This window comes from Sceloporus occidentalis, unplaced genomic scaffold (genome assembly GCF_023333645.1).
Source record: "Sceloporus occidentalis isolate IW3139 unplaced genomic scaffold, rSceOcc1.0.p SCAF_4, whole genome shotgun sequence".
NCBI lineage: Eukaryota > Metazoa > Chordata > Lepidosauria > Squamata > Phrynosomatidae > Sceloporus > Sceloporus occidentalis.
The window spans coordinates 166253153-166279954 of NW_028316984.1; the positions used below are offsets into that span (position 1 = coordinate 166253153).

A 26802-nucleotide genomic window follows, 5' to 3' on the forward strand; every position below is an offset into this window, starting at 1 on the left:
CTCCACCCCTCCTATCTTGATCAAGATAATTTAGCAGTTCAGAAAAGGAAAGTTTGCCACAGGCAGTTGGTTAAAGTACCTTTTTATGCACAAAAGAAAAGGAAGGCTATCTGTCAGAAAGGAGTGATGTTTCAGTGTGTGTGTTTTTGTGCCAGAATCTGTGATCTCCACTAAGAACAAAGCAGTAGAGAAGAGGGCTTAATTGACAAATAAAATAAAATAAAAATAAAAATAGTAAAAAAAAAAAGAAAGAAAGAGAGAAGCATATCCAGAGGCAAAGTGACTACACCCATGGCAAACAGAGGCAGCCTGTGGTGGCCATGCACTCCATGTGCATGCATACAGAAACAGGCAAGCAAGCAAGCAAAGGCAGCCTCCTTCCCAATGCTCAGCAAAGGCACATGAGCAGCTGCCCCCCTCCCAGCCCCCACCTGGAGCCATCATTTGTCCTGTGACAGGACAATTATCTGTTGCCAAGACAGGGATAGACGTCAGGAAGGGAGAGAATGACGCAGGTAGGTCAGGAATAAGTAGTAGGAGACAGATGGAAAGGAAAGGAATAGCCTGTCTTCAGAGAAAATAAGCCTTACAGGAACATTCAGGGCAGAGACGATGACAATAAATGGAACTTGTCCTGCCAGCAGCAGCTCTTCCCGGAGTGGAAGAGTGGAAAACCTCCACAGAAATTACTATTCTTGCATCTGAACTACAGAAATACAGTGGAACCTCGGGATACATTTGACACTGCTTTAACTGCCAATGCTATGGAATCCTGGGACTTGTAGTTGTTGTAGTACCAACCAGAGCTCTCTGAAAGGCTAAATATTTCACAAAACTACAAATCTCAGGATTCCATAGCACTGAGCCATGGCAGTTGACGTGGTGTCAAATTGCATTATTTCTGCAGTGCAGATCCAGCCTGTTTTATTCTTTTATCATAGTTACTCTACTTGGTACATCTGGAAATTTCTAGTGAAGTGCAGAGATCTATCTCCAATAAAATCAGGTCAGGTGCAGAGACTGTCATATCTTCAAAAAGTAATTGTTTTTGGATTACAATCCCCAGAAAACTCCAGCCAGGATGTCTGTGGGGATTCTGAGTGGTAATCTTAAAGATAAAAGTTTTCAAGATCAGGGGTTTGTGGGAATTCCACCTTAATCTTACTCCAGATGGAGAGTAGGAAAATTATGTTCGGTTCTTCTGAGCATCACAGTTTAAGGAGATCAACACACAAGAATGTCGTCTGGAGGGGGCTCATAGTGAATAAGATGGGTCTGGATACACATCCAATAAGGCAAGCATAGATGAACTGGATATGTTTAACCTGGAGACCTGATTAGGAGACAATTTGTTTTTGTTATGTGTCTTCCAATCTACTCCAATTTAGGGCAAACCCCATCACAGGATATGCTTGACAAGATTTATTCAGAGGAGGTTTACCATTGCATTCCTTTTAGGATGAAAGAATATGACCTGCCCAAGGTCACCCAGTAAATTTCCATGACTGAGTATTCAAACTTTGGTCTCTCTGAGTCCTAGGACTTTATCACAGGTACTTGCTGTCCCACCACAACTGCACTAATTTAATAATAGACATATATTGGCTTTCAACAAATCTTTATTACACATTTTCTGCATTAGCACTATAATGCTGCTTTGGTGATCCATAGCTATATTGATCTGATTTCCACATCACCACTATAATGCTGCATCATGAGAAGGAAAATGACATTTTTTCTTTGGCTGGTGGCAAGGGGCAGGGAGAAGCCAGCTTCTGCCCACCCACCACCCACCTCCTCTTCATGAGGAGGAGACTGACATTTCTTCTTTGGCTGGTGCAGAAAAGGCAGGGGGGAAATTAAGTAATAAAACAATGCCAACACCATCTGGAATAGCAAAGGAGGGAGGAGGGACAAGACAAGGAGACACTGACACCACATGACTGCCCAATACTGAAACTGCTGATCACACCTGAGGACTAATGCTACAGCAGCACATTTAGGAGCTTATTGACAGGTTTTCCCCATCAATGACAAGGTGCACTCTAACAGCGCTTGTAGGGCAAGGAAGGCAGCAACAAGACTCAGCCAGTGTGGTGCAATAAGTATCGCCAAAGGCACTATTATCTACTTTAATGGCAGTTAAAATGCTGGATGTGATAAAGTCCTTTATTCAGAACACGTGGGCTGCTATGAAGTTATGGCTATGTTCAATTATTTGAAGGGCACCCACTAAGATGATGGAGAAAATTTGTTTCCAGACTAAGGCAGTATCATTCTAAACCAATTAATTCAAAGGATTTTGGCTAAATACTGAGAAGAACTTTCTGGCACAGAAGCTGTTTGAAAAGGGAGACAAGTGTGTTGGATGTGACAAGAAGTTGGATGATATCTGTAGATCTGCATTTCCTGTATTGGCAGGGGTTGAATTGGTGGCTGAGTAGACCGCCCCATGGGGTGGCCTACAGCCACCTCAGTCTTCACCAGATCGGGACCACGGCAACTATATGCCATGGCCTTGATCTGGCCTTTTTGCACCATGGGAAGGGCACCATAGTCACAGCTGTTTGGCGTTGCATCAGAGGAACATGTTGATGCCGCCTGCCGTGTGGTGAGGCATGCGGCGTCACACCAGCATGGGCAGAGTCAGTGTATCATGTGGACTCCATGCCTCCACTCTGCCCTGATGCCAGCCTTTGATGCCGGTCTGTTGAGGCTGTTTGATTACTTTTGAGATCCCTCATTGCTGATTCTACATTACCAAATGCTGTAATATTTGTAACATAGGACTGTTAAACGTTATGTTGGCTATTAAACCTGCCCATGTACACTGCATATGCCAAAGGAAGAAGAGACTGCTCATTCCAAGGACGAAGAAGGAGATCAATTTTACTTTTCTCTGTTTTTGAAAGTGCAATGGAGTCTCAGCTCAGGCAAGAGGTGAGGATGGTTTTTTCCCCTTCTTCTCCTATACAGTTTTCACAGAGTACATATCTGTTCCTAAGCATACTCTTAATTATGTTGGTGGGGAAATATGGGCACAGTGTAAAGAACCCTGGGTGACTTCATAAAAAATATCTGACTTCATGCTTGCTTTTATTCAGCAACTATTCACAGATCACAACAGGCACTGCTCATGTAATTTCAGGGCTAAATATATCTGCGTTGGGGTGATATATCTGTCAGGGTAACCAAAGGAGCACAAAAATTGATGTGAACTTACAAAATCTATCAATGTCTTAATTGGGGAAGATGCCACAAAAAGTAAGTGTGTGAAGTAAGTGGTTTTGTTTTTGTTTTTGCTTTGCTTTGCTTTGTTTTTTGTTTTTTATTTTTATTTTTTATTTATTTATTTATTGGCAACCTCTGATGAAAAGAACTGGAGATTTTGAAAGTGTGTACACTTTCTTTTACTCTTTTGGTTGGCTTAATAAAAGTATTACCTTAATGTGGATTGTACAATATACGTAAAATCATACATACCTGGGTTGCATCTGCATTGCAGAGATAATCCAGGTTGACATCAGTTTATCTGTCATGGCTCAATGCTATGGAATTCTGCTATTTGTAGTTTTGTACCAATACCACAGTTTCTGCCAGGCAAAAGTAATTCATTTAGCTTTCTCTGTCAGAGAGCTCTGCTGCCACAGCAAACAATAATTATCAGAATTCCATAGCATTGAGCCATGGCAGTTAAAGTGGGGTCAACCTGGGTTACTTCTGTAGCCTGAGTTAGTTTTCATAATTCAGAGCTTTTACCGAGTATGATCTGGCTTCTATGAGCTATATGATTCTTCTCTCTACTAATAATCAGCTTTTAAACTAATCAACATAGAGTTGATTTACTCATTTCCTTGCCCCCAAAAATATTATTAAAAAATAAAACAAAATTATCATCCATTCCTACATTACACGAGGCTTATATAGATACATAGAAACATTGAACCAATGTTATTTCACACTTAGGAGTACAGACTCTTTAAAACCCTTGCTGCTCTTCCTTCTTCCCAAATGTGAACTCTTCTTCCAGGCAAAAGCCAATCACGTAGGGCATGGTGGGCAGCCTAGGGTTGTCCAGCAGTCCCATCATACCTCAGCATGAAGGTCAAGAGAATCCCAGGCCCTGTGACTTTGGGGGCCAACCTGAGCTGACACTAGAGATGGCCTCTTGTGGGAGATGTTGGCTCCCTTGTGATATCATCAAGCATCATACATCAGCTAGAGTTGTTCAGAGCATGTCATTCTAATGGAAAGCACAAAGCCTAACAAATGAGGAAATATTTCTTAGGTTGGAAATATAGGTGCTCCAAGCTCTGTACTGAACAGGAAAACAAACAAACAAACAAACCTTTTCTAGCTATTATTCAAATATATAGCCATGTTAGTCTGTAGAACAAGTATGTAGAGAGATCTTGTAGCACCTTTGAGACTAACTGAAAGAAAGAAGTTAACAACATGAGCTTTTATAAACTTAAGTCTACTTCCTCGTATGTATTTGCATCTGAGGAGGTAGACTTAATTCTACAAAGGCTCATGCTGTCAATACATTTCTTTCAGTAGCACTCAAAGGTGCGACAAGATCTCTCTACATGCTTTCGTAGCTATATTTTTTATGTTTAGAAATATTTGTCAGAATCCTATTGGGACTTTATGACTTGTAAGTGGACTAATGTTTAGGGGAATTCCAATTGCGCAGTTTTGTAACATCCATATCCAGTAGAGGGCTCCTGTTACATTCCTATTTAGCATAACACTAAGGACCACTATAGGCTTTTGGGAGGAAAAGATGGAGAAAATTATGATACATCATCAACCAGGCAAGAGAAACTAATCCGGCAATCCAAATAAGCATGTCCATACAGAAGACAGCTTTACTGGGTTTAAATGGACTTATATCTTTAAAATGCTAAGAATCTAACAAGTCCTTTTTCCTAAGCTCTGGTATAGAGGTCCAGAAGGTTTATAGCTCTGGGTTTGATTACATATCTGTTGAGAGAGGACCTAGCTTTTGCCACTGCTATTAAATTGTCACTGCTATTTTAAAAAATGGAGCCAGGCAGAGTCCTAGGCCATGGGATTAAAACAGGGAATTAGTGGAAAACTACCTAGGCATGCATGTGTAAGTAGGAGTGAAGATGAGCAGCACTTGAAGAAACATATGGCAACCAGAGACAAAGGAGGAAGGAGGCCCTTAAAAAAGAGAGAGGAAGATAACACATAGATTGGGAGATTCTGGCAACTGTCGTCTAAAAAGTAACATTTCCAAGCTCTGCTCTAAATATTGTTCAGCTCTCATTCCCATCAGCCCCTGCTAGCTGTACCATGACAAAGGGTGATGGGAATGGTAGTTAACATCTGGAGGGAAACAAGAGTCCCCTGAAATTATGTAAGGAACATTCAAAGGGATATCGGTGGCAAGTAAAACAGTGACAACAGGAATGCCTCCCCACATATCTGAAACATGTTGTGGGGATCAGGTTCTTTGTTAACCCTTTGTGCCTCCTCCAGGCATCCTGATGTGAATGGTGGTGGTGGGGGAACGACACCTGTTATTGCCACTGGAAGGAAAACTATCTTTGTACCCACGTAAATTTTTCTCTCAGCATTTGATCCAGATCACTCCCACAGCAAATACTTTCTTTTTGAAAACAACTGATTTGCTTTGTGTAAATGGCACCTAGTCTAGTTCAGAGTTTGGAAACGTTATTTTCCTAGAAGCAGTCTTTTCTGCTGTTAAACAGCTCTCACTGTCAGAACATTTGTAAACAAGGACTTTATCACGCCAGGCTCGTAAGGCGCTACAATCAGCTTAGACTAGGAAATGCAAATATACAAGATTGAGGAGTCATTATCGTACAACTCTTCAAAATCACTGTGGTGCTGCTTCTGTCCAGACTCCCTTCATAGTCCTGTCTCCCTGCCCTAAACCCTTCTCCACATGCCCTTTGATCTGTATTTATTTTTTTACTGCAATTATGTAGTCATGGCAGTCCATTAAGTAAAAGAAGAAGAAAAAATAAGAAAGAAAAGAAAACCAATCTGCTTGGGAATAGTGAGGGAGAGGACCATAATCATGCACACTTGCACAATGTGACTGCCTGCATACTGGAAATGCTTTGGGAGAAACTTGTCACCAACAGTGGAAAAGCAGTGTGATTGGGAAGCATTGATGGGTTTTGCCCATGAATGAAAAAGAGTACTCCAGCAACAAATGGGGTACAGACTAGCTTACTGGACAGATTCAGGGCTATGTGATAAGGTATGGCCACAGACACAACTATCTTATACTAATTCCACTTTTCAGGCCTCATGTGATAAAGTCCCAAGAGGACCCAAAACATTGTAAAGCAAAGGGGGGGAAAGCAGGTCTGCACACCTGACAGATGGCCATCCAGAATGTATTTAAAGACCTCCAAGGAAGGAGATGCCACTATACTCCAAGGGAGTGTGTTCCACTGTCAAACAGCTCTTACTGTCAGGGATTTCTTCCTAATGTTAAGATGAAATCTCTTTTCCTGTAGTTTGAATCCATTGCTCCAGGTCCTATTCTCTGGAGCAGCATAAAACAAACTTGCTCCAGCCTCAACATGATACCCCTTCAAATATTTACACGTGGCTTTTAATATCACCTCTTAACTGTCTCTTCTCCAGGCTAAACATACCCAACTCCCGAAGTTGCTCCTCATAAGGCATGTTTTCCAGATCATTCACCATTTTGGTCACCCTCCTCTGGACAGTGTTTGTTGTTGCTGTTGTGTGCCTTCAAGTTGTTTCCAACTTACGGCAACCTTAAGGTGAATCTTTCATGGGGTTTTCTGGGGCTGAGAGTGTGCGACTCATTCAAGGCCATCCAGTGGGTTTTCATGGCTGAGAGGGGTAATGAAACCTAGTCTCCAGAGTTATAGGATTCTTCTGCACAAGCCCAGCTCTTGCAGCAGTCACGCAAGTGATAATAAAATAGCAACACACCGCTCATAGGGGAGCCATCACCACACATCTTCTCATTCATGCACCAGGGGGGCTGGCCCCACCGTGCTCTCTTCCTGCACTCTCCCTTATACCCTACCCAGCATGCCTTTAGGGATTTTTGTTTTGTTTTCCTGTGCAGTTCTGGAGCTCTGCTGCTGCAATTTTACTATTGAAAGTAAAAAGAAAGAAAGAAAATAAGTAGAAAAAATAAAGAAAGGTAATCAGGCTACTTGGGAATAGCTAGGGGGAGGGAGGACAGGTGGGAGGAGGAGACAGTGATCCATGTCTCACAATCACAACTGCCCCAGGAGCAACATTTCACATCAGGGGATTGCACATTTGCCAGATTATTCGTGGGTTTCCGCCATGAATGAAAAGGGATGGATTGGGGACAGGGCAGCTGCAGGTCAGAGGCAGTGTCATGCAATGAGTATCACCAAATCCGCTTCCTTCCAGTGAAATCACGGTTTAAAAACCATGTGCAGTAATGTCCTTAATCCAACACTCAAGCCACTAAACTACTCTAGTTCCAAATTCATCTTCCTCTAACTATGGTGCTCCACGCAATCAGTTTCTTCTTGCTTAATGAATGCCTGGCAGATAGAAAAAGACACAGGCTTTTGGCCTACATACTGATTTGTTCTGGCCTTCATAAAATATGGTAATATATATTGTTAGTTATATTTACTGATTTCTTGATGTATTCTTCCTGCCTTGCTTTTATCTTTGTTACTTAGTTGTTGTCTTTACTGTTTTGTTGTATTTTATTATATTTGCATGTTACTGCTCTTAAGCATAATTGGTGGAAAGGGATGATATAATATTAATAAAAAGAAACAACCTATTCATCTCTCACATGTTCAAGGTCTCTCTCACAAAGTCAATATGGCCTGTGGTCAAGCTATACCCACCCAAACTCTGATAGGTTCTAAACTGATTGCAAATCATAAAATCTGTTTGGCAAAAAGTTTCTGAATCTACAGAATTCACTGCTACAGGATGTTTTGGCATCTGGCTGATTCACTTTTAAAGATTATAACTGGAAGAAAACATGAATGCCTACAGTCAAGTTTTAAAACCCATGCATGTCTGGCTCATGAGATGTGGAGAAGGAAAATAGAAATGTTCTGCTTGGTTACCCATTGGGTTTCCTGACCAAAATGGAAATCGAACCCTGGTGTCTAGAGACATAGTCCATCACTCAAATCTTTATGCTGCATTGGCCTTGTAGTCCCACTTAAGGTTCTCACATTATTAGGGCATAAGGTCCATTGATGCAGGAGAACATTCATAGGTGAAGTGCTAAATACTGTTTTACTATCTGTTTTAATATTGTACTAATTTAATTCTGTTTTAATGTAACACTTTTCTGTGTTTTTAATTGTACTGTTTTTAATCTTGTAAGGTGTTCTGAGTCCCAGTTTTGGGGAAAGGGAGAAATAATAATAACAACAACAACAACATCCACAGGCAAAGTGCTAAAGGTATGACAACTAAAGATCTAGATTTCACTGTGCACGCCACTGTTAATCAAGAGTAGCAAAGTGCAGCTCTCCAAATATTGCAGGGCTTCAGCCCCAGGTGGCATCACCAGTGGTGAAGAATGCTGGGAGTTGACAGTATAGCAATAGCTGGAAGGCTACACTTCACCACCCCGTCTGTAAAAAGCAATGGGCATGTGTTTGCAGAGAGATCACCACACAGCTGTGCTCATGAGGGAGTGCTGAATCTCTGCAGCTCCCTGTTGAGCGTATGCTCTCTGACAAATCTATGCATGCTCTGAGTAGTGTATCAAATGACCCATGCAACTCATCTGCATTTACAGAAGAAGGAAAGACCTACACGCTTTCAGAACAATGTTACGAATATAATAGAGGCATTCCTAGTTAACAAAGAGCCCATACAGACAGGCCAAAATAAAGCTACCTCGGGTCACTTTGGAGGTATACTGTTTAAATGATGCATGCATCCTAAGAGTCTGAAAGCCACGCCAAACCCACACTCCAGTCCTAAGGACTGGAATGCAGCTTTGGCACAGCTTCCGGCCTCTTAATGTGTGTGTGTCATTTAAACAGCATACCTCCAAACTGACCCAAAGCAGCTTTATTTTGGCCTGTCTGTACAAGCCCAAAGCTTCTGACAAATAAGCTACTTTTTACAATATGCTTTCCCTACCGTCTTTTCCCTAGTGGTGAAGTGAAGCTGTATATTTTTAAGCAGCATCAGCACTGGGAGGATGGTAAAGGTGGGCTGGAGAAGCACAGGCTTTCTCTGTTGGGTTGCACTTGCAGCAGCATGTCTGGAGTAAACAACACAAAGTTTGTGATGGAGGCAGTAAGAAATTTTACTTTAGCCAATCCTACTGTAACTGTGTGTACCTGACTACTACAGGGAAGGTAAACAGTAGGTGCCTCCCGAATCCCTCACTGAGTGTACATGAACAGTAAAACAAAAAGAAAGCAGATAAGCCTGACTCCGAAGTTACCAGCATATTAAAAACCATACATCTGTAAGCTTGGCCAAAAAAATGGAACTCATAAGAAAAGGGAAGGCTGTTGAAAGAAAATGTAATCCTTGAGTACAATTTGGAAGAAGCTTTTAAGTGGTCCCTATAAGGTTCAAACTGTTTTTGTTTGCTTACCTGACTTGGTTGTTTCATTTCACAGGTGCCTATTGTTAGTTTTGGATGAAAAGTTGGATGGAAAGTATTGGACTGAGCAACTTTTTGCAGTGTTCAAAGCTACCCCTATTCTTTCCATGTTATATCTGTCTCTAGTCCCAAATTTTCTCTTAAACAAGTAATGCCGAGGGACGCATCTACTTTGTTAGCTTGTACTTCACTCTGCTGCTTTTTGGTGAGCAAAATCCTATTTTTATTCCATCTTCAGTGGAAAAACAAAGTGACACATTTTGTGAAACAGCAAAACCAGCTAACTAGCCCCACGCTCCATTTCTTCACAGACTACAACTGAGGCTGATAACACAGGCGACATCTGCCAGCAGAGATTAAGCCTGCCCAATCCCTTAAATTGGTACTATTTGCACAGCTGTGCAATTATATAGAAACTTATTGTCCAGGGCAAAAGTCCATCTCTGTATGAGAAAGATCTTCGCTAACATGGTTCCAGGTACCTTTTGGCGTCCACATTTAAACTCACGTTTAGTACACTGTTTCAATGCCACATCATTCCCGAAAACGGGGTTGGTCTTTGCTCCCATGCTTTCACTCCAGGCCAGGGCTGCTTAACCGGCGGTCTATAGAGGGTTCAGGAGGGTTCGTGGATGGGCCTGGAGTGTATGTATGAACTCCATCCTTTCTTGTTACACTGAAAATTGTGTTTCAGCACACTTTACTGAGAAAGGGGTCCACTGTCAATTTCTCAAAAGAGTGTATGGCCCCTAAAGATTGCAAACTAGTGCTTTAGGCTGAGCAGGCACAAAATATAGATACAGATAGATCAAAATAAAGCTGCTTCAGGTCACTTTGGAAGTATGCTGTTTAAATGATGCATGTGTCCTAAGAGACCAGAAGCCACGCCAAAGCCATACTCTAGTCCTAAGGACTGGAGCACAGCTTTGGCACAGCTTCTGGCCTCTTAATGTGTGTGTGCCATTTAAACAGCATACCTCCCAAGTGACCTGAAGCAGCTTTATTTCGGCCTGTCTGTACCGGCCCATAGTCTCTTTTCATCAAACACGGAGTGCCATTGGAGTGGAGCGCTTTGGGTGTTGGACAATGACTCTTGGGACCAGGGTTTGAATCCCATCTTGGCCATGTAAACCCATTGGGTGACCTTGGGCAAGTCGCACACTCTCAGCCTTGGGGGAAAGCAATGGCAAACCCTGTCTGAAGAAACTTGCCAAGAAAACCCCATGATAGGGTCGTCTTAGGTTACTACAAGCCAGAAATGACTTAAAGGCACACAACAACAGCAATCGAACACCAGAGTGAAGAAATTTGCCACTACAGCCCAGTGGGTTTTATTCTGGAGAAGGAGTCAGAATCTGAAGTCTCTCTCACACACAAAAAACACAACCCTTGCGCTCTGTTGTTTTCACCTTGCAGTTCGGCACTCACAGTTGCTGGTTTGCCAATCCTCACTTTTAATAATAATAATAACAATAATAATAACAACAATATTTATTTATTGCCCACCTCCCTTCATGGATCGAGGTGGGAAACAACAACAAATCAACAATTAACAACGTCAATTAAAACACATGAATTAAAACATGCAACAGTTTAAAAGGACAAATAAGATGCATGCATATTAAAACATTCCACATTTAAAGTTCAACATCTTAATTCACAATTTAAAATTATCTGGATAATCTGTTTTAAATTCAGACAGTGTATTTGGCTGTCAAATCATAGTTTATCACACTGGGGCTGATTTCAACGTTAAAGAGAAATTAAAGCGCATTTAAAGCCTCCCGCAAATGAAGCAGAAATGGCGAGTAATTGTGCGGATGATTATCAGATGCAACTGTGCAAATAAAGCGATATAGGAAATGCATTGTCACTGAAATCCCAAAAGTAAAAAGATGTGCATTAAAGATGTGCGGGTTTTGTGTGACTTTGTGTGAAATTGTTACATGTAATTACACAATTTTTCTGGGATATTCATGGGATAAACTCCCGATCGTCTTCATTTGATAAACTATGGAATCATAGAGTTGGAAGAGACCACAAGGGCCACCCAGTCCAACCCCATTCTGCCATGCAGGAAATCCCAACCAAAGCATCCCTGACAGATGGCCATCCAGCCTCTGCTTAAAGACCTCCAAGGAAGGAGACTCCACTATCTCAGGATATTCCACAAACAGCCCTTACTCTCAGGAAGTACCTCCTAATGTTCAGGTGGAATCTCTTTTCCTGCAGCTTGCATCCATTGCTCCGGGTTCTGTTCTCTGGAGCAGCAGAAAACAAGCTTGCTCCCTCCTCAATATGACATCCCTTCAAATATTTAAACAGGGCTATCATATCACCTCTTAACCTTCTCTTCTCCAGGCTAAACATGCCCAGCTCCCTGAACCTCTCCCCAGAAGGCATGCTTATTCCAGGCCCTTGACCCTTGGGCTCTCCCTCCTTGGAGACCCTCCAGGAGAGAGAGGCCCAGCCCTTACTCCAAGTTTCCCCCGCATGACCTCGGTTCATCCGGCAATTCTAATCTTAAGGGGCAGATGATGATGACCCTCTTCATTGACTCTATGCCTGGTTCCCGTCCGACTAAGTCAAGGGGGCAATGGCTGCTTGCCAGGGCAAGAGAGCCAGCAGCCTGGTTGGGTTGGGACTCGGGAGGGGGAGGGAGGGAAGGTCCGGCTCACCTGCGGCGAAGGCGGGCTCCTGGCCCTGGGCCCCGGGGGGCTGCGGAGCCTCCTCAGCGGCAGCCCTTCCAGCGGAGCCAGAGGCAGCAGCAGCAGCAGCAGAAGGGCCAGGGCCAGGCAGGGCAGCCCCGACGCCGCCCCTCTGCCCCGGAGCATGGCTCCTCACGGAAGAGAGGGAAGGGAAGGGAGGAAGAGGGAAGGAAAGAAGGAAGGAAGGAAAAGAGGAGGAAAGGAAAAGTAAGGTAAGGAAAGGCTAAGGAAGGAAGGGCGGAAGGGAAAGGAAAGGAAAAGAGGAAGAGAGGAAAGAAAGGGAAGGGAGGGAGGAGGGAGGGAAAGGTAAGAAAAGGCGAAGGCAGGCAGTCAGGGGCAGGGCAGGGCAGGCTGCGCGGGGGCTGCTGAGGGGGAGAGGCGGGCGATGCTCTCCCTTGGCCGCCTCCTCTCCTCTGCTCCCTGGGCCAGTCCGGGGCGATGCTGCTGCTCCTGCTGCTGCTGCTGCTGCTGCTGCTCTTCCTCCGGGGGCTCCCTGCCACTTGGGCGGCTGCTGCTGCTGCTGCTGGCGTTCGGAGTCCCCAGAGAAGCAGAAGCAGGGAAGAGAGAAGCAGAGAGCGATCCCTCTGCCTTCCCCGGGCCTTCCTCCTCCTCCTCCTTCTCCTGCTGCTGCCCCTGGAGCCCCGGGCGATGAGGGAGGAGGGCTGTCCTCCTTCCCCAGGAGGCGCCCTGCCCCCAGCCCCCCTGCCTTTCCAGGGCGGTTCCCGGGGGCTGGTCTTGGAGCCCTGGCTCCGTCCGCGGGAGGAAGGCAGGACCCCTCCGGAGGCAACCTCCAACCCGCCTGGGCCCCAGGGCTCCCCAGGGAGGCAGGCAGGCAGGGAGGGCCCTCTGCTCCGGCCGGGGATCCCTCTCTCCCGGGAAGGAAGGAAGGAAGGAAGGAAGGAAGGAAGGAAGGAAGGAAGGAAGGAAGGCCCCTCCTTTGGCTCCCGCCCGACGGAGCCCCTCAGACCCGCTCGCCTTCCCTCCCTCTCAGCTTCCCTTCCCTTCTTCTTCCTCCTCCTCTTCCCTTTCCCTTCCCCTATTTTTCCTCCTCCTCTTTCCTTGCTCTTCCTGTTCCTTTTCCTCTTCCCTTCCTCTTTTCCCTTTCCCTTTCCTTCCCCTTCTCCTTTCCCCTTGCTCTACCCTTTATTTCCCTTCCCATTTATTTTCCCTTTCCTTCCCTTTTTTCTCTTCATTCTCCCTTTCCCTTATTTCCCCTTTTCCTTTGCTCTTCCCTTTCCCTTTCCTTCCGCTTCCCTTATCCCCCTTCCTTCCTTCCTTCCTTCCTTCCTTCCTTCCTTCCTTCTTTCTTCCTTCCTTTCTCGGGGGCCTTTCCGCCGGGCGCCTTCCCCCTCGCCTCCCTTTTCCTTTTCCTCCCGGGATCTCTTTCTTTCTTTCTTTCTTTCCTTCTTTCTCCTGCAGTTCTTCCCTCTTTTCGCCCGGAGGACTTTTTTTCTTCCGCCGCCGTTTCCTGGGACGTTGCCTCCGGAGGATGCTGCTTCCGAAAGGCCCAGGGAAGGCCCCGGGAAAGACAGGCGTGGAGCGGAGGAGAGACCCCCCAGGCAGGCAGGCAGGCAGGCAGGCAGGCCGGCCTTCAAACCCTCTCTCTCCTGGGGCTTTCTTGGCAAGATTTGTTCAGCGGGGTTTTTGCCATGGCCTTCCTCTGAGGCTGAGAGAGTGTGACTTGCCCAGGGCCGAGCCAGGACTCGAACCCTGGTCCCCTGAGTCCACTGGCCACCCGGCTTCCATCCCGGGGCCTTCAGCGCAGGCAGCCAGATGTTGAATCCTTGGCCCAGGAAGGCTCCCCTCTTCCTTTCCTTCCCGAGAAGAGCCCCGAGTCCAAGTGACCCGTTCCTTTCCATTGTCGCTCTCCCGCTGCTAGGACTGCTATGCTTTTGTGTTCCTTTCCCACCTTCCAGGTTGGATGTCTGTGGCGATGCTTTGAGCTGCCTTTGCCTCGTTGAGCGTGTCTGTCCTCTGGCTCCGCAGGGAAGAAACTCAGCCTCAGCCGCCATTTCTTTCGATTTGTCTTCTGCTTCTCCTTGGAGAGCTGGCAAACCAAGGTCTCCATCCAAACATGCACCAGAGTGAAACCAGTTTGGCCTCAAGTGTCTTCTTATTCGTTGAGCCTCTGGACCAGCTGAGCATCTATCTCACTCTTCAGCTTGGCTTTCCGTCCATAATACTTGTATTACATTGGTAGGGCCAAGTTGTCAATAGTGCTTTATCCCTTCCTTTAGCCATGTCGATGTTTTGGGCTTCAGGCAAGTATGGAGAAGGCTGGGCTATGATTCTCTGACTCTAAAACATCTGGAAAGCACCAGGAAAAGGCTGCACTACAGAGATGGAGGCTGTTAGCTGTCAGATGACAGCTCTCCCTGTTCTTTGCCCTTGGCCAGGATGGAAACCAAAGAGAGAAAGAACTGCAGGGGCAGAGCTTATCCACCCCTTATGCCTAAAGTTCTTATTGGGAAGATGGAATAAGCCACATTATCACAGTAAGAGAACCATCTCACCTTGGTTAGTTTTCAGTATTGAGAAAGACAACCAGAGCACTTAATTCTTATGTATGAAAAGTTTCCTTGGTATCCTTTGTCCCATCTTTGGGCTTTTAGCTGATCTTCCCTGAAGGATGGGGGACCTATTAAGTTGTTCCACCATCTGAGACTTGCAGAATCTGAAGTGTTCTTGAATAGTCTCTTTTCTAGAACACTTAGCCAGGAGTCTGGGATCCAGTGTAGTGTTTGGTCCAAATTTTGAGGGATCATCAGTTTTGGCTAATGTAGCATGATGATGTGGACAAGACACTTGAATCATTCTGTCCCACCACATGGTACACTTGACCCCATCTAGTGAGTGGGAATGACTGAGTGGTTATGGGAATAGCAAATGTCTCAGCGATAACTGGAGTTACCTGAAGCTGTGCAGGTGCCTGGATTTTGTAATGGGCTAGAATGATGAAGGCCAACAAACTATACTTTCCAAACCAAATCTTGCCACCAAACACTACCTCAGTGTCTCATATATCAGAGGTGTACTTGGTCTCCTCATTGGTGATTTGAGTGCTTTTCCCAAGCTACTATAAGGGAAAGCAGACTGATCTCCACCAGGATTGTAGAATCATAGAGTTGGAAGAGACCACAAGGGCCATCCAGTCCAACCCTCTGCCATGCAGGAAATCCAAATCAAAGCATCCCCAACAGATGGCCATCCAGCCTCTGTTAGAAGACCTCCAAGAAAGGAGACTCCACTACACTCCGAGGAAGTTTGTTCGAACAGCCCTTACTATCAGGAAGTTCCTCCTAATGTTGAGGTGGAATCTCTTTTCCTGGAGCTTGCATTGTTCTGGGCCTGAAGATAGAGGCTCCTCCCTCCATAACTGTCATCTTTCTGCCTGGGAGGGAGTGAATAGGCTGGCTCAGTTCATCAGGGCTAGCCTGGAAGAAGAGACTCCTCCATTAACTGTCATCTTCCAGCCTCTGAACGAGTTGACCAGGCAGGCCCAGCTCCACCAGGGCTAGCCTGAAGAAGAGCCCTCCCTCTAGTCCATCTGCCTTGCTCCAGGCATCAGAGGGAGAGAACCACTGGACTTCATCCCCTTCCCCACCACCATTCCCTTCTTCTTTTGTGTCGTGTCTTTTAGATTGTAAGCCTGAGGGCAGGGAATCGTCTTATTAAAAATAATAATTGTAAGCCGCTCTGAGAGCCATTAGGGCTGAAGGGCAGGGTATAAATACCTCAATAAATAAATAAATAAATTCTGGGTCCTGTTCTTTGGAGCAGCAGAAAACAAGCTTGCTCCCTCCTCAATATGACATCCCTTCAAATATTTAAACAGGGCTATCATATCACCTCTTAACCTTCTCTTCTCCAGGCTAAACATCCCCAGCTCCCTAAGTCTTTCCTCATAGGGCATGGTTTCCAGACCCTTCACCATTTTAGTTGCCCTCCTTTGGACACGCTCGTTTCTCAATGTCCTTTTTGAATTGTGGTGCCCAGAACTGAACAGGTGGGGCCTACCAAGGCAGAATAGAGTGGCACCATTACTTCTCTTGATCTAGATACTATACTTTTATTGATGCAACCCAAAATTGCATTGGCCTTTTTAGCTGCTGCATCACACTGTTGACTCATGTTCAACTTGTGGTCTACTTGGGCTCCTAGATCCCTTTCACATGTAGTTTCATTCAGCCAGGTGTCCCCCATCCTATATCTGTACATTTCCTTTTTCCACCCTAAGTGCAGTACTGTACCTTAAATTTCTCTGTGTTGAAGTTCATTTTGTTAGCTTTGGCCCAGCTTTCTAGTGTATTCAGGTTATTTTGAATGTTGATCCTGTCCTCTGGAGTATTAGCTATTCCTCCTAATTTGGTGTCATCTGCAAATTTGATAAGTATGCTCCTAATTCTGTCATCCAGGTCATTGATAAAGATGTTGAATAACACTGGCCCCAGGACAGAGCAATGTGGGACCTCACTGGTCACTTCTCTCCAGGATGAAAAGGAGCCATTGTTGAACACCCTTTGGGTTTGGTCAGTCAACCAATTACGAATCCATGTAACAGTTTCCTTGTCTACCTCTGTTGGCCAATATTATAAGGTATTTTCAAGCTTACCCGTTAAAAAAAAATTCCCACACAAGGTTTTTGTGAAGCCTTTATTAAGCAGCACGTAACTAAATTTTGTCAAGCAGTTTTTCTCAGCTTAACATGCATTATTACTTTCTTGACAACCAATGTAGGATCTGCTTCTCTTCATCTGCCCTCCCCACATGGTTCCCAGCTTTGTGCTATTTGTTCAAAGTGTAAAAAAAGTCATATTTCTGGAGGAAAACATCTTGGAGAGGCAATTAAAAATTTCACTTCAAATATTAGTATCTATAAAAAAATCTAGGATATATGTACATTATTACCAGAAAGACATAAGAGCACAGTGCAAGTTAAGACTTCAGAGTTGCAATCTGGAGGATAAGCCTGCACCGAGCTACAGAACATGGGCCACCATTAGCTTTGGAGCTGGTAAGCCTTAAGCCTCAGGCTCCACGTGTTTATTTTCCCCCTAATTTTTCTCTAGCTACACACAAATGCCGGAGAGTTTTAATATAGGGTTGGTGAAATACTGGCCAAAGGTGCATTTGGCAACTGAACCACAACAAACAAGGTTTATATACTTCAGTGCATTTTGTTTTGGACAGTGTTGGGAGTATCCATCTCACATTTTGGAATATTCAAGCAACTCTAGAGAACAGATGACTAGGCAAAAAGCCAGCTTCAATAGCTAAGGTATATACATACAAAAGTTATCTCTTTATCAAGTCTTTAATTTTCTAGTATCTCCTGAAGAAATCAACTCGATCATACCATGAAAAACATATGGAGTCAAAAGTGGTTCTGAAGTCTGGCTTGAACTCCTTCATGTGCTTCATTAAGAAACAGAACTCAAAGTAACAAATATGAAATCAGTGTCATCAAATTAGGGTTAGATTTAATGAAACATTTCCTATAACAAACTCCAAAGATAGGAGTCAGGATATAGTTAACAAAGGCCCGGTCTTTCATTTTTTTAAATTGGTAACTATTGCTGTTAACTTTCTATGAGATGACAAGTAATATTTATGATATTAGGAGAAAAGGCAAACTCCTTGATGAACTATAGCAAGAGGATACTATAATGTAATATTCTTCAAAAAAAATGAATGTGATAAAAGTGTGCATGATGAAAACTTGCAAGTGAAACTGCAAGTCTCAAAGTCTAGTTAAGAATTAGCTGTCAGTATTCACTATTTTAAGCTTGATAGACTGGCCTACCAGTAAGTCTAGAGTACTAAAGGGAAAGCATATCTGAAAATACACTGATCTATAGGATAAAAATTGTTAGTTAGATTTTAAGGCCTTTTATAAAACAGTTTTGTATACTTTAAAAAAATAGCAACATACCTGATTAAAGAAACAGCATTCTTTCAAATATCACCACAAAGGCCTTTAAGCCAATTTGTAATTACACCAGATCAAATGTAAAGTATACACAAGTATCTTTCAGCATATGCTATTAAAATTCATGAAAGCACAAAATGGGAGCTTGAGCCAATTGTATGTATTTTGAAGGGTCGAACATATTGCGGGGGAGTTCAGTCTTCAGAAAAATACACACATTACATTACATGAATTCCTTCTTCTAAGAAAAATAACAAAACAAAACAAAACAAAACAAAATTTAAAAAAGCCATACTAATGATGCCATGTTTTATACTCTGGTCCTGAGGCAACTAACATATAAATGGGGGGCAGTGCTGCATAGTCATGAAAATAATTTGATGCCAAGCTTCTCAAGGAGCCCTGGTGGCGCAGTGGTTAAATGCCTGTACTGCAGCCACTCACTCAAAACCACAAGGTTGTGAGTTCAAGACCAGCAAAAGGGCTCAAGCTTGACTCAGGCTTGCATCCTTCTGAGGTCGCTAAAATGAGTACCCAGATTGTTGGGGGCACATTAGCTTACAATTGTAAACCGCTTAGACACTGCTTAGGTGGTATGAAGCGGTATATAAATGAAGCTTGTTTGTTGTTGTTTGTTTGAATAAAACACTTCATTCTATAAAGTGATGTAAGGGGCATGAAGAAAGACAGCTGCCTATGTATACCTGTTGAATCATCTGCAGATCCGTTGAACCCACCAAGATTAGTCCCTTTCTGGGATCGGGGGGCACCCTCAAATTTTGGTACGGTTTAGAAACAACATTTACCCTCAGAGCAAATGAACTTTCCTAGCTCTCCAAGTTTTTCCATATGTTCATAGCATTCAATGTTTAAGAGCAATTTAGTTGATACAATCATTTAGTAGACTCAGATCAGGTATTATTTCAGAAAAGAGGAATCTAAGAACTCCAACAAGCAATTTTGCCTTTGGTACAATCAGGACAGTAATGCAGTCTACAACACATACTGAAACAACAATTTGTCAGCTGTGCAAACAAATCTGGTGGATAAACTAGGTTACAGTGGAATATGGTATCTTTTCTTTTCATCTGGTATCTTACCAATAAAATTCTATCTGCTTTCCCCAGAGAATGATCATACAGACAGTAGAGAGTCCTTTCAAAACCTGGAGAAGTTCCACCACACTGTATACTGATTATAAGAACCACCACTACAGAGGTCTCCAGAGTGACATGATAAACTGTTCTGAAGTGAAATGCCGCTATACTAGAGACAAGGCAGTCCTTGTGCCAAACAGTTATATTGTATGGTGTGTATGGGATATATTGTTAAACCATTGCTAATTCCCAGGGACAAGCATCACCCTTTACCAAAGGGTAAACTTGCAGGCATACATGCATACTCTCTCTAACCAGTAAATAGGGCTTCCAAGACATTTCATCTTCGGTATTCTTTTCTCCCTGCCTGTCACTCAAAGCTCGCATAGAAAAAGAAACATACTCTGGAATATCAGAACATAATTCTAATTATCCTCCACATTTCTGAAACCAAAGATGGTCTGAATGCTCAAGGTATATTTATTCATCCGAATGTATTTTAGTTTATCTGCTTTGCAGTTATTGCTGAAGTACTTCTGCAGAGGCAACTGTGAAAGCACAAACAATAAAACATGGTCAAAACAAGCCTGCATTTAGAATCATAGAGTTGGAAGAGACCGCAAAAGCCATCCAGTCCAACCCCCTGCCATGCAGGACTAGCTCTTTTTAAATTACTTTGTACTTAAGACTGCTTGGTGATGACATGAGGGCACTTCCATTTACTAGGAAGGAAAAATTAGTTTATTATTTTCTAATGAAAACTTTTCAGCCTCTTTTCAGGTGTCAGGAACTTTGCCAAACATTTCATGTAAAGGATAAGGTTAGTTCAGTCCAGTGGTAGCAAGTTCTTCAGTTTAAGTATAAGGAATGATTTCTAAAACATTTAATTATTACATTTGGTCCTACCCTATGTCTAGACTGTATATAATGGGAGCACAACATTTCTAGTTGTTGCAGGAAATTATGATGTATGTACATTTTGCTTCTTTAAAATATGTTTGGTGCAAAATAGCGTTTGTAATGTCAACCTCACTTATGAAGAGCTGCAACTAGGTAACTTGATGACACAGAAACACAGGGTCATTCCCAATATTTCTCTGTATCCCAGACAGAAGAAACCCAGAAATGGTTTGACATAGACAGGGGAAGGTAGCAAGTCCTCAACAGGAACATTTTAAACATCCAATAATAGCAAACATAATTTCCAACAAAACCACTTTTTAGTGAACATACCATTTTAGTTGAAGGATTCTTCAAGAAATTGACTGAAATGAACTTTTACAGACACTATTACGAATTTTGCTCTTCTTGTGCATTTCGCTTTCAGTGTTAAGGCTACATGGCACAGTTACGCAGAACAAAACTCTTTTTACTGCTATTTTCAAAAAGTCTCACATGTCCAAGATATAGGACCAATTGCTCTTAGAACTCCTCTCCCTTTATGTTTCGGCAAACTGTTGCACAGTATTAGCAATTGCACTCTGTTGTCTTTTGTCAGCCCATCAGTATTTCTTATTTCCAAGCCATATCATGAAAATCCTTACTCTGATATAACTGAAGTTCTTGCCACACTGAAGGGGAAAGCTCCTTAAGCGATCTTGCAAATATTTAGCTGCTCAGAAATATCCAGCATTATACATTTGTAAGAAATAATGGGGAAAGTACAAATGAGGTTTTCTAGGTGCAAAAATGTTAAAATAAATCTGTGGTTAAAGACTACAAAGTTAATCCATTGTGTTGTGACTTCATAATGCACACATGCGAAAGTTTCATATACTACACTTTTGCCAATGAACAGCTCATATATGATCTCAAACAAATTAAAAACAAAAAAGTAAACTGAACCCACTGGAAGACAGTGTAGCCATTTTAAAACAATTAATTCAAAGAGCCACTTATATTCCAAGATCAACTGACTCACCCCTGAGAATTAAGTCTTCCAACATGATCTTTCTAGAAGTGAAAAATATATCTCCCCTGACTCCCAGCACCGTTCTGAGCATCTTAGGGCAAAAATGCTCAGGATTCAACAGGAATCCACAGGGGTACTATGGGAACCCTTATCTTATGCCAAAGGAATGGCTGGTACCTCTTAAAGAATCCCAAGCCTGTAAGTCTACTTTATAACTGAGAATCCTGTTTGTTCTTTATACAGATTGCTATAAAAACTATTTTCCAAAATAATCCAGGCAAATACCTACCTGTGTATATGTAGCATTGTGGGTTTTGCCTCGTGTTATCTACCTTCTGTAGTAATAACAAACAGTTAACTTGGCCAGAGCAGTGAAAAAAATCATGGAAATTTCTCTGCCTTCAATGTTCATTCATTCACGTATTTAAGAAATGCATTATTCAGGCAAAAAAAATTTTTCTAAGTTTGCCAGGAAACAGAATACGAATGCTGCTACATGAATGAAGGGAGAGTAAGGAGTCTTTTACATTTGATTCTTTCCCTTCTAATCAATCAATGTGATTTTGGCTTCTGTCTCCTAGGGTTAATGCCAAAGGAGGGGACACACTCACTGGTCCAATAAACAACAGAATTCATATTGGACAATGGAACTGTGGCTGCATCTCAGATCTGTGTGATTCTGTATAAAATAAATGTTATAATAAAGAGCTATGCTGCCCTGAAATCTTCTTTACTACTTACCCTAAAACAGCTGACACTCAGACTGAAAAATAAAGATGTTTAAGGCCCTGGAAGATTTCCTGTTTTTTTCTTGATAAACTGAATGCTTCTTGTGTGGCAAGGCAACCACTATTTTAATAATAATAAAGACCAAAAATGACAACATAAATGAAAAAAGAAAATACTTTGGTTGATTATTTTTTGTTAAATATATTTTAAGTTAGCTGTCAACAATTTCCTCAAAAGCCTCAACTGAACAAACTGGCTGGTCTTGCACGCTCAAGAAGATTAGACTTTAGTCATGAAAAAGGAAATGTTGTGACAGAATCATTGCAGCATCCCAAGACACATTAAGGATGCCCACATGGCAACGTGATGGACAACCCCTCCACTGCCAATAATTGTCACAGTGATGTTGCTGTGACAAATAAATAAGGGAGCAGTGTTTTAAAAATGTAAGCCAAGCTCTTTTCCAGAGCAAGACCTTGAAGCAACAGAATAAAAGCCAGGTTTTGTTTTGCCATTACAACACACCATTTAGAGCTGCTGTGGCCACTTCAGTTTTGTGAGTAAAAAGTCATTCTGTTTAAGCTAAGCAGTCGTTAAGTGTTTGGTTCAAGATCCTTGGCTTCTGAGCCATACAGAGTTCTGAGGAGTGTGCCCTATCTGCAAAAAGACATGGAAAGGACTCAGTCTTCAGTCTCTTCATATGTAGTTTCATCAAAAGGTCGATCAAGGAGGGGTACCAATCGGTGACGGGAATACTTCAACAACAAGAGGTCTCCAACTTCATCTATTTCCTTTAAAGCCTGGAAAAGAAAAATGAACACCAAGCGTAAGAGGGAGATCACTTCATCTCCTCCAAAACCATGACAGGAAACATAACAGTTTAACAGCTGCTTGGAATAGTGTTGTTGTTGTTTTTGTGTGCCTTCAAGACAGTTTTGACTTAAGAAAACCTAAGGGTTTTTTTTGGCAAGATTTATTCAGAGGGTTTGCTCTTATCTCTGAGGCTGAAAAACTGTGACCTTCCCAAGGTCACCCTGTGGGTTTCCATGACTGACTGAGTATTCCAACACTCAAGCCACTATATCAAGTCACTCATGACTGAGTATTCCAACACTTAAGCCACTACCCTATGATGACTCTCATTCTTACCACTATTACTACAGTGTTACTACTTTTAAAACCAAACAAAAAATAACCTTTTACCATATGCTATGTTGGAAACTACTTCAAAAGCAGATTGTTGGCAGGCTGGAAGCCTACATGACTCTACATAATATCAGTGTTAAAATGCTTGTGTGTTGACATGTGTAAATTGCTGATGATACTTGGAACTGGGAGAAACAATCACAGCCATAAGGGTTTTAATCTTCCAGGGCAGATGTAGCATAATCAACACAACTGAGGGACTATTCAGACTACCTTTTACCCCAGATCAGGAACCGAATTATGCACGTGAAGTTCATATTGGCCCTGAATCTCCCACAAGGGAATCTGAGGCTTCCACAACCGTTTCGGGGCAAATGTCCCTTAGCGCAGGTCATTTGGAATCAGGTAAAAGCTGTATCTTTTGAGAAAAAAAACGGGTTCAGCGAATATGAACTTGTCCCCGATCATGATCGGGTCAAATTCATGGGAGGGGTTTAGGTCAGAGGGAGGGCAGGGGGTGTAATTGGAGAAAGGGTGCCAAGAGTGACGGAGGAGGATGAAGGAGCTGGGGGGGGGGAGAAGGGGGACATGGAGGGCAATCTGGGTAACGGTTCAGGAGAAGGAGTAGGAAGGTGCAGGACGAAGGGTCAAGTTCAGGGTAGGTCAGAGGGAGGGCACAGGACGGAGCAAGCCTCTGCTCTCGCACCAGGCAGCTTTCTCAGTCTCTTTTTGTTTTTTTTAAAATTATTTTTGACAGACTATGCGCATGTTTTTTGCTACAGGTAGATAGATATATAGATAGAATGTGGCTGCCTGGCTGTTCACTTTCACTTTCATTTCCTTGCTTCCAGCAGCAGGGCACTTTGCAGGAGGCTTTTTTTCTTTGCAAATGCTACAATGTGAATGTTACAAACATTTCTCTTTCCAAGTTGTCAAATTGATACAGAATGCTTTTGCTACTGTCTCTAAGGAATTCAGGGGTAGCCTAGGGAAAGCAATGGATGCATGGCATTTCTGGCATTCCGAGGTGAGGAATTAATGTATTATTATTATTATTATTATTATTATTATTATTATTATTATTATTACATGTGTATGAGGCATTCTGGGGTGGCAAGGAGGGAGGATGAAGGGATGGCATTAGATTGCATTTTGGGTTTGAAAATGGGGCCAAGGGAAGATTCATAACCTGCAGTGACCCAAATACCCACAACACACACACACACACACAGGAGGTTTTAAATTTGACAAAATATGTGCATACTGGCACCTGGTTTTTTTTAAAAAGGTGGGGGGGAGCACACTTCCAATAGCCCAATGGGTGCAGGAAACATCACCTATGACAAAAGTGGAACTGAATTTGACAGCAAAGGTGCCTTCATTTTAAACTGGTTTCTCCGCAGGAGCTTAGAGAGCATTCAGGGTTAAAATACCCTGATTGAGGTAGTGGGCACTTGCTTCCGGAGGGATTCGGGGGGGGGGGGGGGACCAAATCTTCCCAGTTCCTTCCAGCGCAAAAAGGTCAGTATGAATGGGGCCTGAGATCGTTTCAAAATAAACCTATACATAGGTTCCTTAACAAGGATATGGGAAGTACCAATTAGATTTTTGAATGCATATGATGCAGGGATCCTCAACCCCAGATACAGTGGTGCCTCGGGTTACGAAATTAATTCGTTCCGCTGTCAATTTCGTAACCCGAAAGGCTTTCGCAAGCCGAATCCCCATAGGCGCTAATGGGGAAAAGCCGCGATTTGGTGTGAAATCGCGCAGAAAAGCACCAAAAGTTTTTTCGTAACCCGAAAAAACTTTCTTAACCCGGAAAATTTTTTTTAAATTATTTTTTTTCGTATCCTGAAAATTTCGTAACCTGGGTATTTCGTATCCCGAGGAACCACTGTATTCCACAGAAACAAGGATACATATTCTAATGAGAATCAAATCACTCTAGATAGATGAATTAACCCTAGACACCTGGCCTTTGTTCTTTTTTGTCTGAATAGTGGTATGGATTGTGTTTTGACACAGGAAACACTACATTTTTCAGTAAGTTTCTTCACCATCCCTATTCTATTTTTCCTGTTTCTCGTTGAAGAAATCCATTCTGCAATGCTTTGAAAAGCACAAGCAGCTGAGCTGCCAAATCTCCAGTCTTGAAAGCTTTCATTTAAGAAAGAAAAGTCCTAACTCTAAGACAGGTTTAAGCATGTGGATAATTTCCAGTTTCTAAAGGTATCGTCCAGGAGAATAGTAAGATATCTAGTGATTCAGAAAGAAAGACGGAGAGAAAAAGAGAGAGAATATACTGTATGTAAAGCTTGAATCATTGAATCATAGATTACCTTACACAGTTCCATATGATTAACAAGAAAATATAGATCTAAAAGGCAGGCAAGTTTTTATCATTATTCCTGGTACAGAATGTAAGTTGTTATGGTAAGCTGCACTTGAGTTGACCTTGACTCATGGTGACCCTGTGAATGAGACATCTCCAGGACCGCCTGTCCTCAACCTCTCTGTTGCAGCAGGCTCAGAGCTATGTCCTCCCTGGTTGAGTCTATCCATCTAGCATACAGACTTTTTAGTTTTTTGTGGGTTTTTCGGGCTATGTGGCCCTGTTCCAGAAAAGTTTCTTCCTGATGTTTCGCCAGCATCTGTGGCTGGCATCTTCAGAGAATCCTTTGCCTGGAAAAAGTTGGGTGTGTATATACTGTGTGAGCCTGGGAATGCAGGAGTGATTTGCATGTGTATTGTTCTGTGTTGATGGCTGGCCTCAGGCTGGGAGGCTAATGCAAAAGAGGATTAATGTCTGCTAATTGGTGATCATTATCTGCTGGGAAAGCCCCTGACTCTGAATGGTTTCCCATTTGCATTTGCTGAGTCCTTATTTTGCTATTCCTCAGGACTAGTAGCCAAATTTTGTTCACTTTAAGGGTTTCTTCCTTCCGGTTGAAATTGTCCAGGTGTTTGTGGATTTCAATGGCTTCCCTGTGCATCCTGACATGGTAGTGGTTGGCATGGTCCAGAACTTCAGTGTTTTCAAACAGTATTTTATGCCCACGATGGTTTGTGGCATGTTCTGCTACTGCTGATTCTTCTGGCTGGCCCAGTCTCTTTCTCCTGCCTTCTACCTTTCCCAGGATCACTATCCTTTCAAATGATTTATTTTCCTCATCATGCGGCCAAAGTAAGACAGCCTCAGTTTGATTCTCTTGGCTTCCAGTGAGATTTCAGGCTTGATCTGTTTTAGAACCCATTTGTTTATCTTCTTGGTAGTCCATGGCAGTCTCAATACTCTTCTGCGGGACCGCATCTCAAATGAGTTGATTTTCTTTCTATAGGCTATTTTTACTTGGCACTTGCCTTCTTGACCTTCAGTGATTGTTCCAGGTCGTTGTTTCTGCTAGTAGTATTGTGTCATCTGCATATCTTAAGCTGTTAATGTTCCTTCCTCCTATCTTCACTACTCTTGCCTCTGAGTCCAAGCCTGTTCTGCATATGATATTTTCTGCATCTAGACTAAATAAATAGGGTGACAGTATGCAGCCTGAATTTGAAGACCAGGGCTTGAATCCTGGCTTGGCCATGGAAACCCACCGGGTGACCTTGGGCAAGTTACATTCTTTCAGCCTCAGAAAATGGCAATGGCAAACCCCCTTTGA

General features: G+C 42.9%; 2 protein-coding genes across 5 annotated transcripts in view; both read right to left on the reverse strand.

Moving 5' to 3' along the window:
* ISM2 (isthmin 2) overlaps positions 1 to 12782 on the reverse strand; it is a 47032-nt gene extending 34250 nt beyond the window's left edge. For all 4 annotated transcript variants that reach the window (XR_016281008.1, XR_016281007.1, XM_089522296.1 and 1 more), the window contains exon 1: positions 12298 to 12782. Coding sequence is in view for 2 of the 4 variants with exons in the window: in XM_089522296.1 (XP_089378422.1) it covers positions 12298 to 12453 (156 nt within the window). In the remaining 2 variants the exon portion in view is untranslated. The remainder of the gene's footprint in view (positions 1 to 12297) is intronic.
* Positions 12783 to 18396: 5614 nt separating this feature from the next.
* SPTLC2 (serine palmitoyltransferase long chain base subunit 2) overlaps positions 18397 to 26802 on the reverse strand; it is an 86701-nt gene continuing 78295 nt past the window's right edge. Inside the window, exon 12 of the mRNA XM_089522297.1 lies at positions 18397 to 22794. Within this exon, the coding sequence (XP_089378423.1) occupies positions 22675 to 22794 (120 nt within the window). The 3' untranslated portion in view covers positions 18397 to 22674. The remainder of the gene's footprint in view (positions 22795 to 26802) is intronic.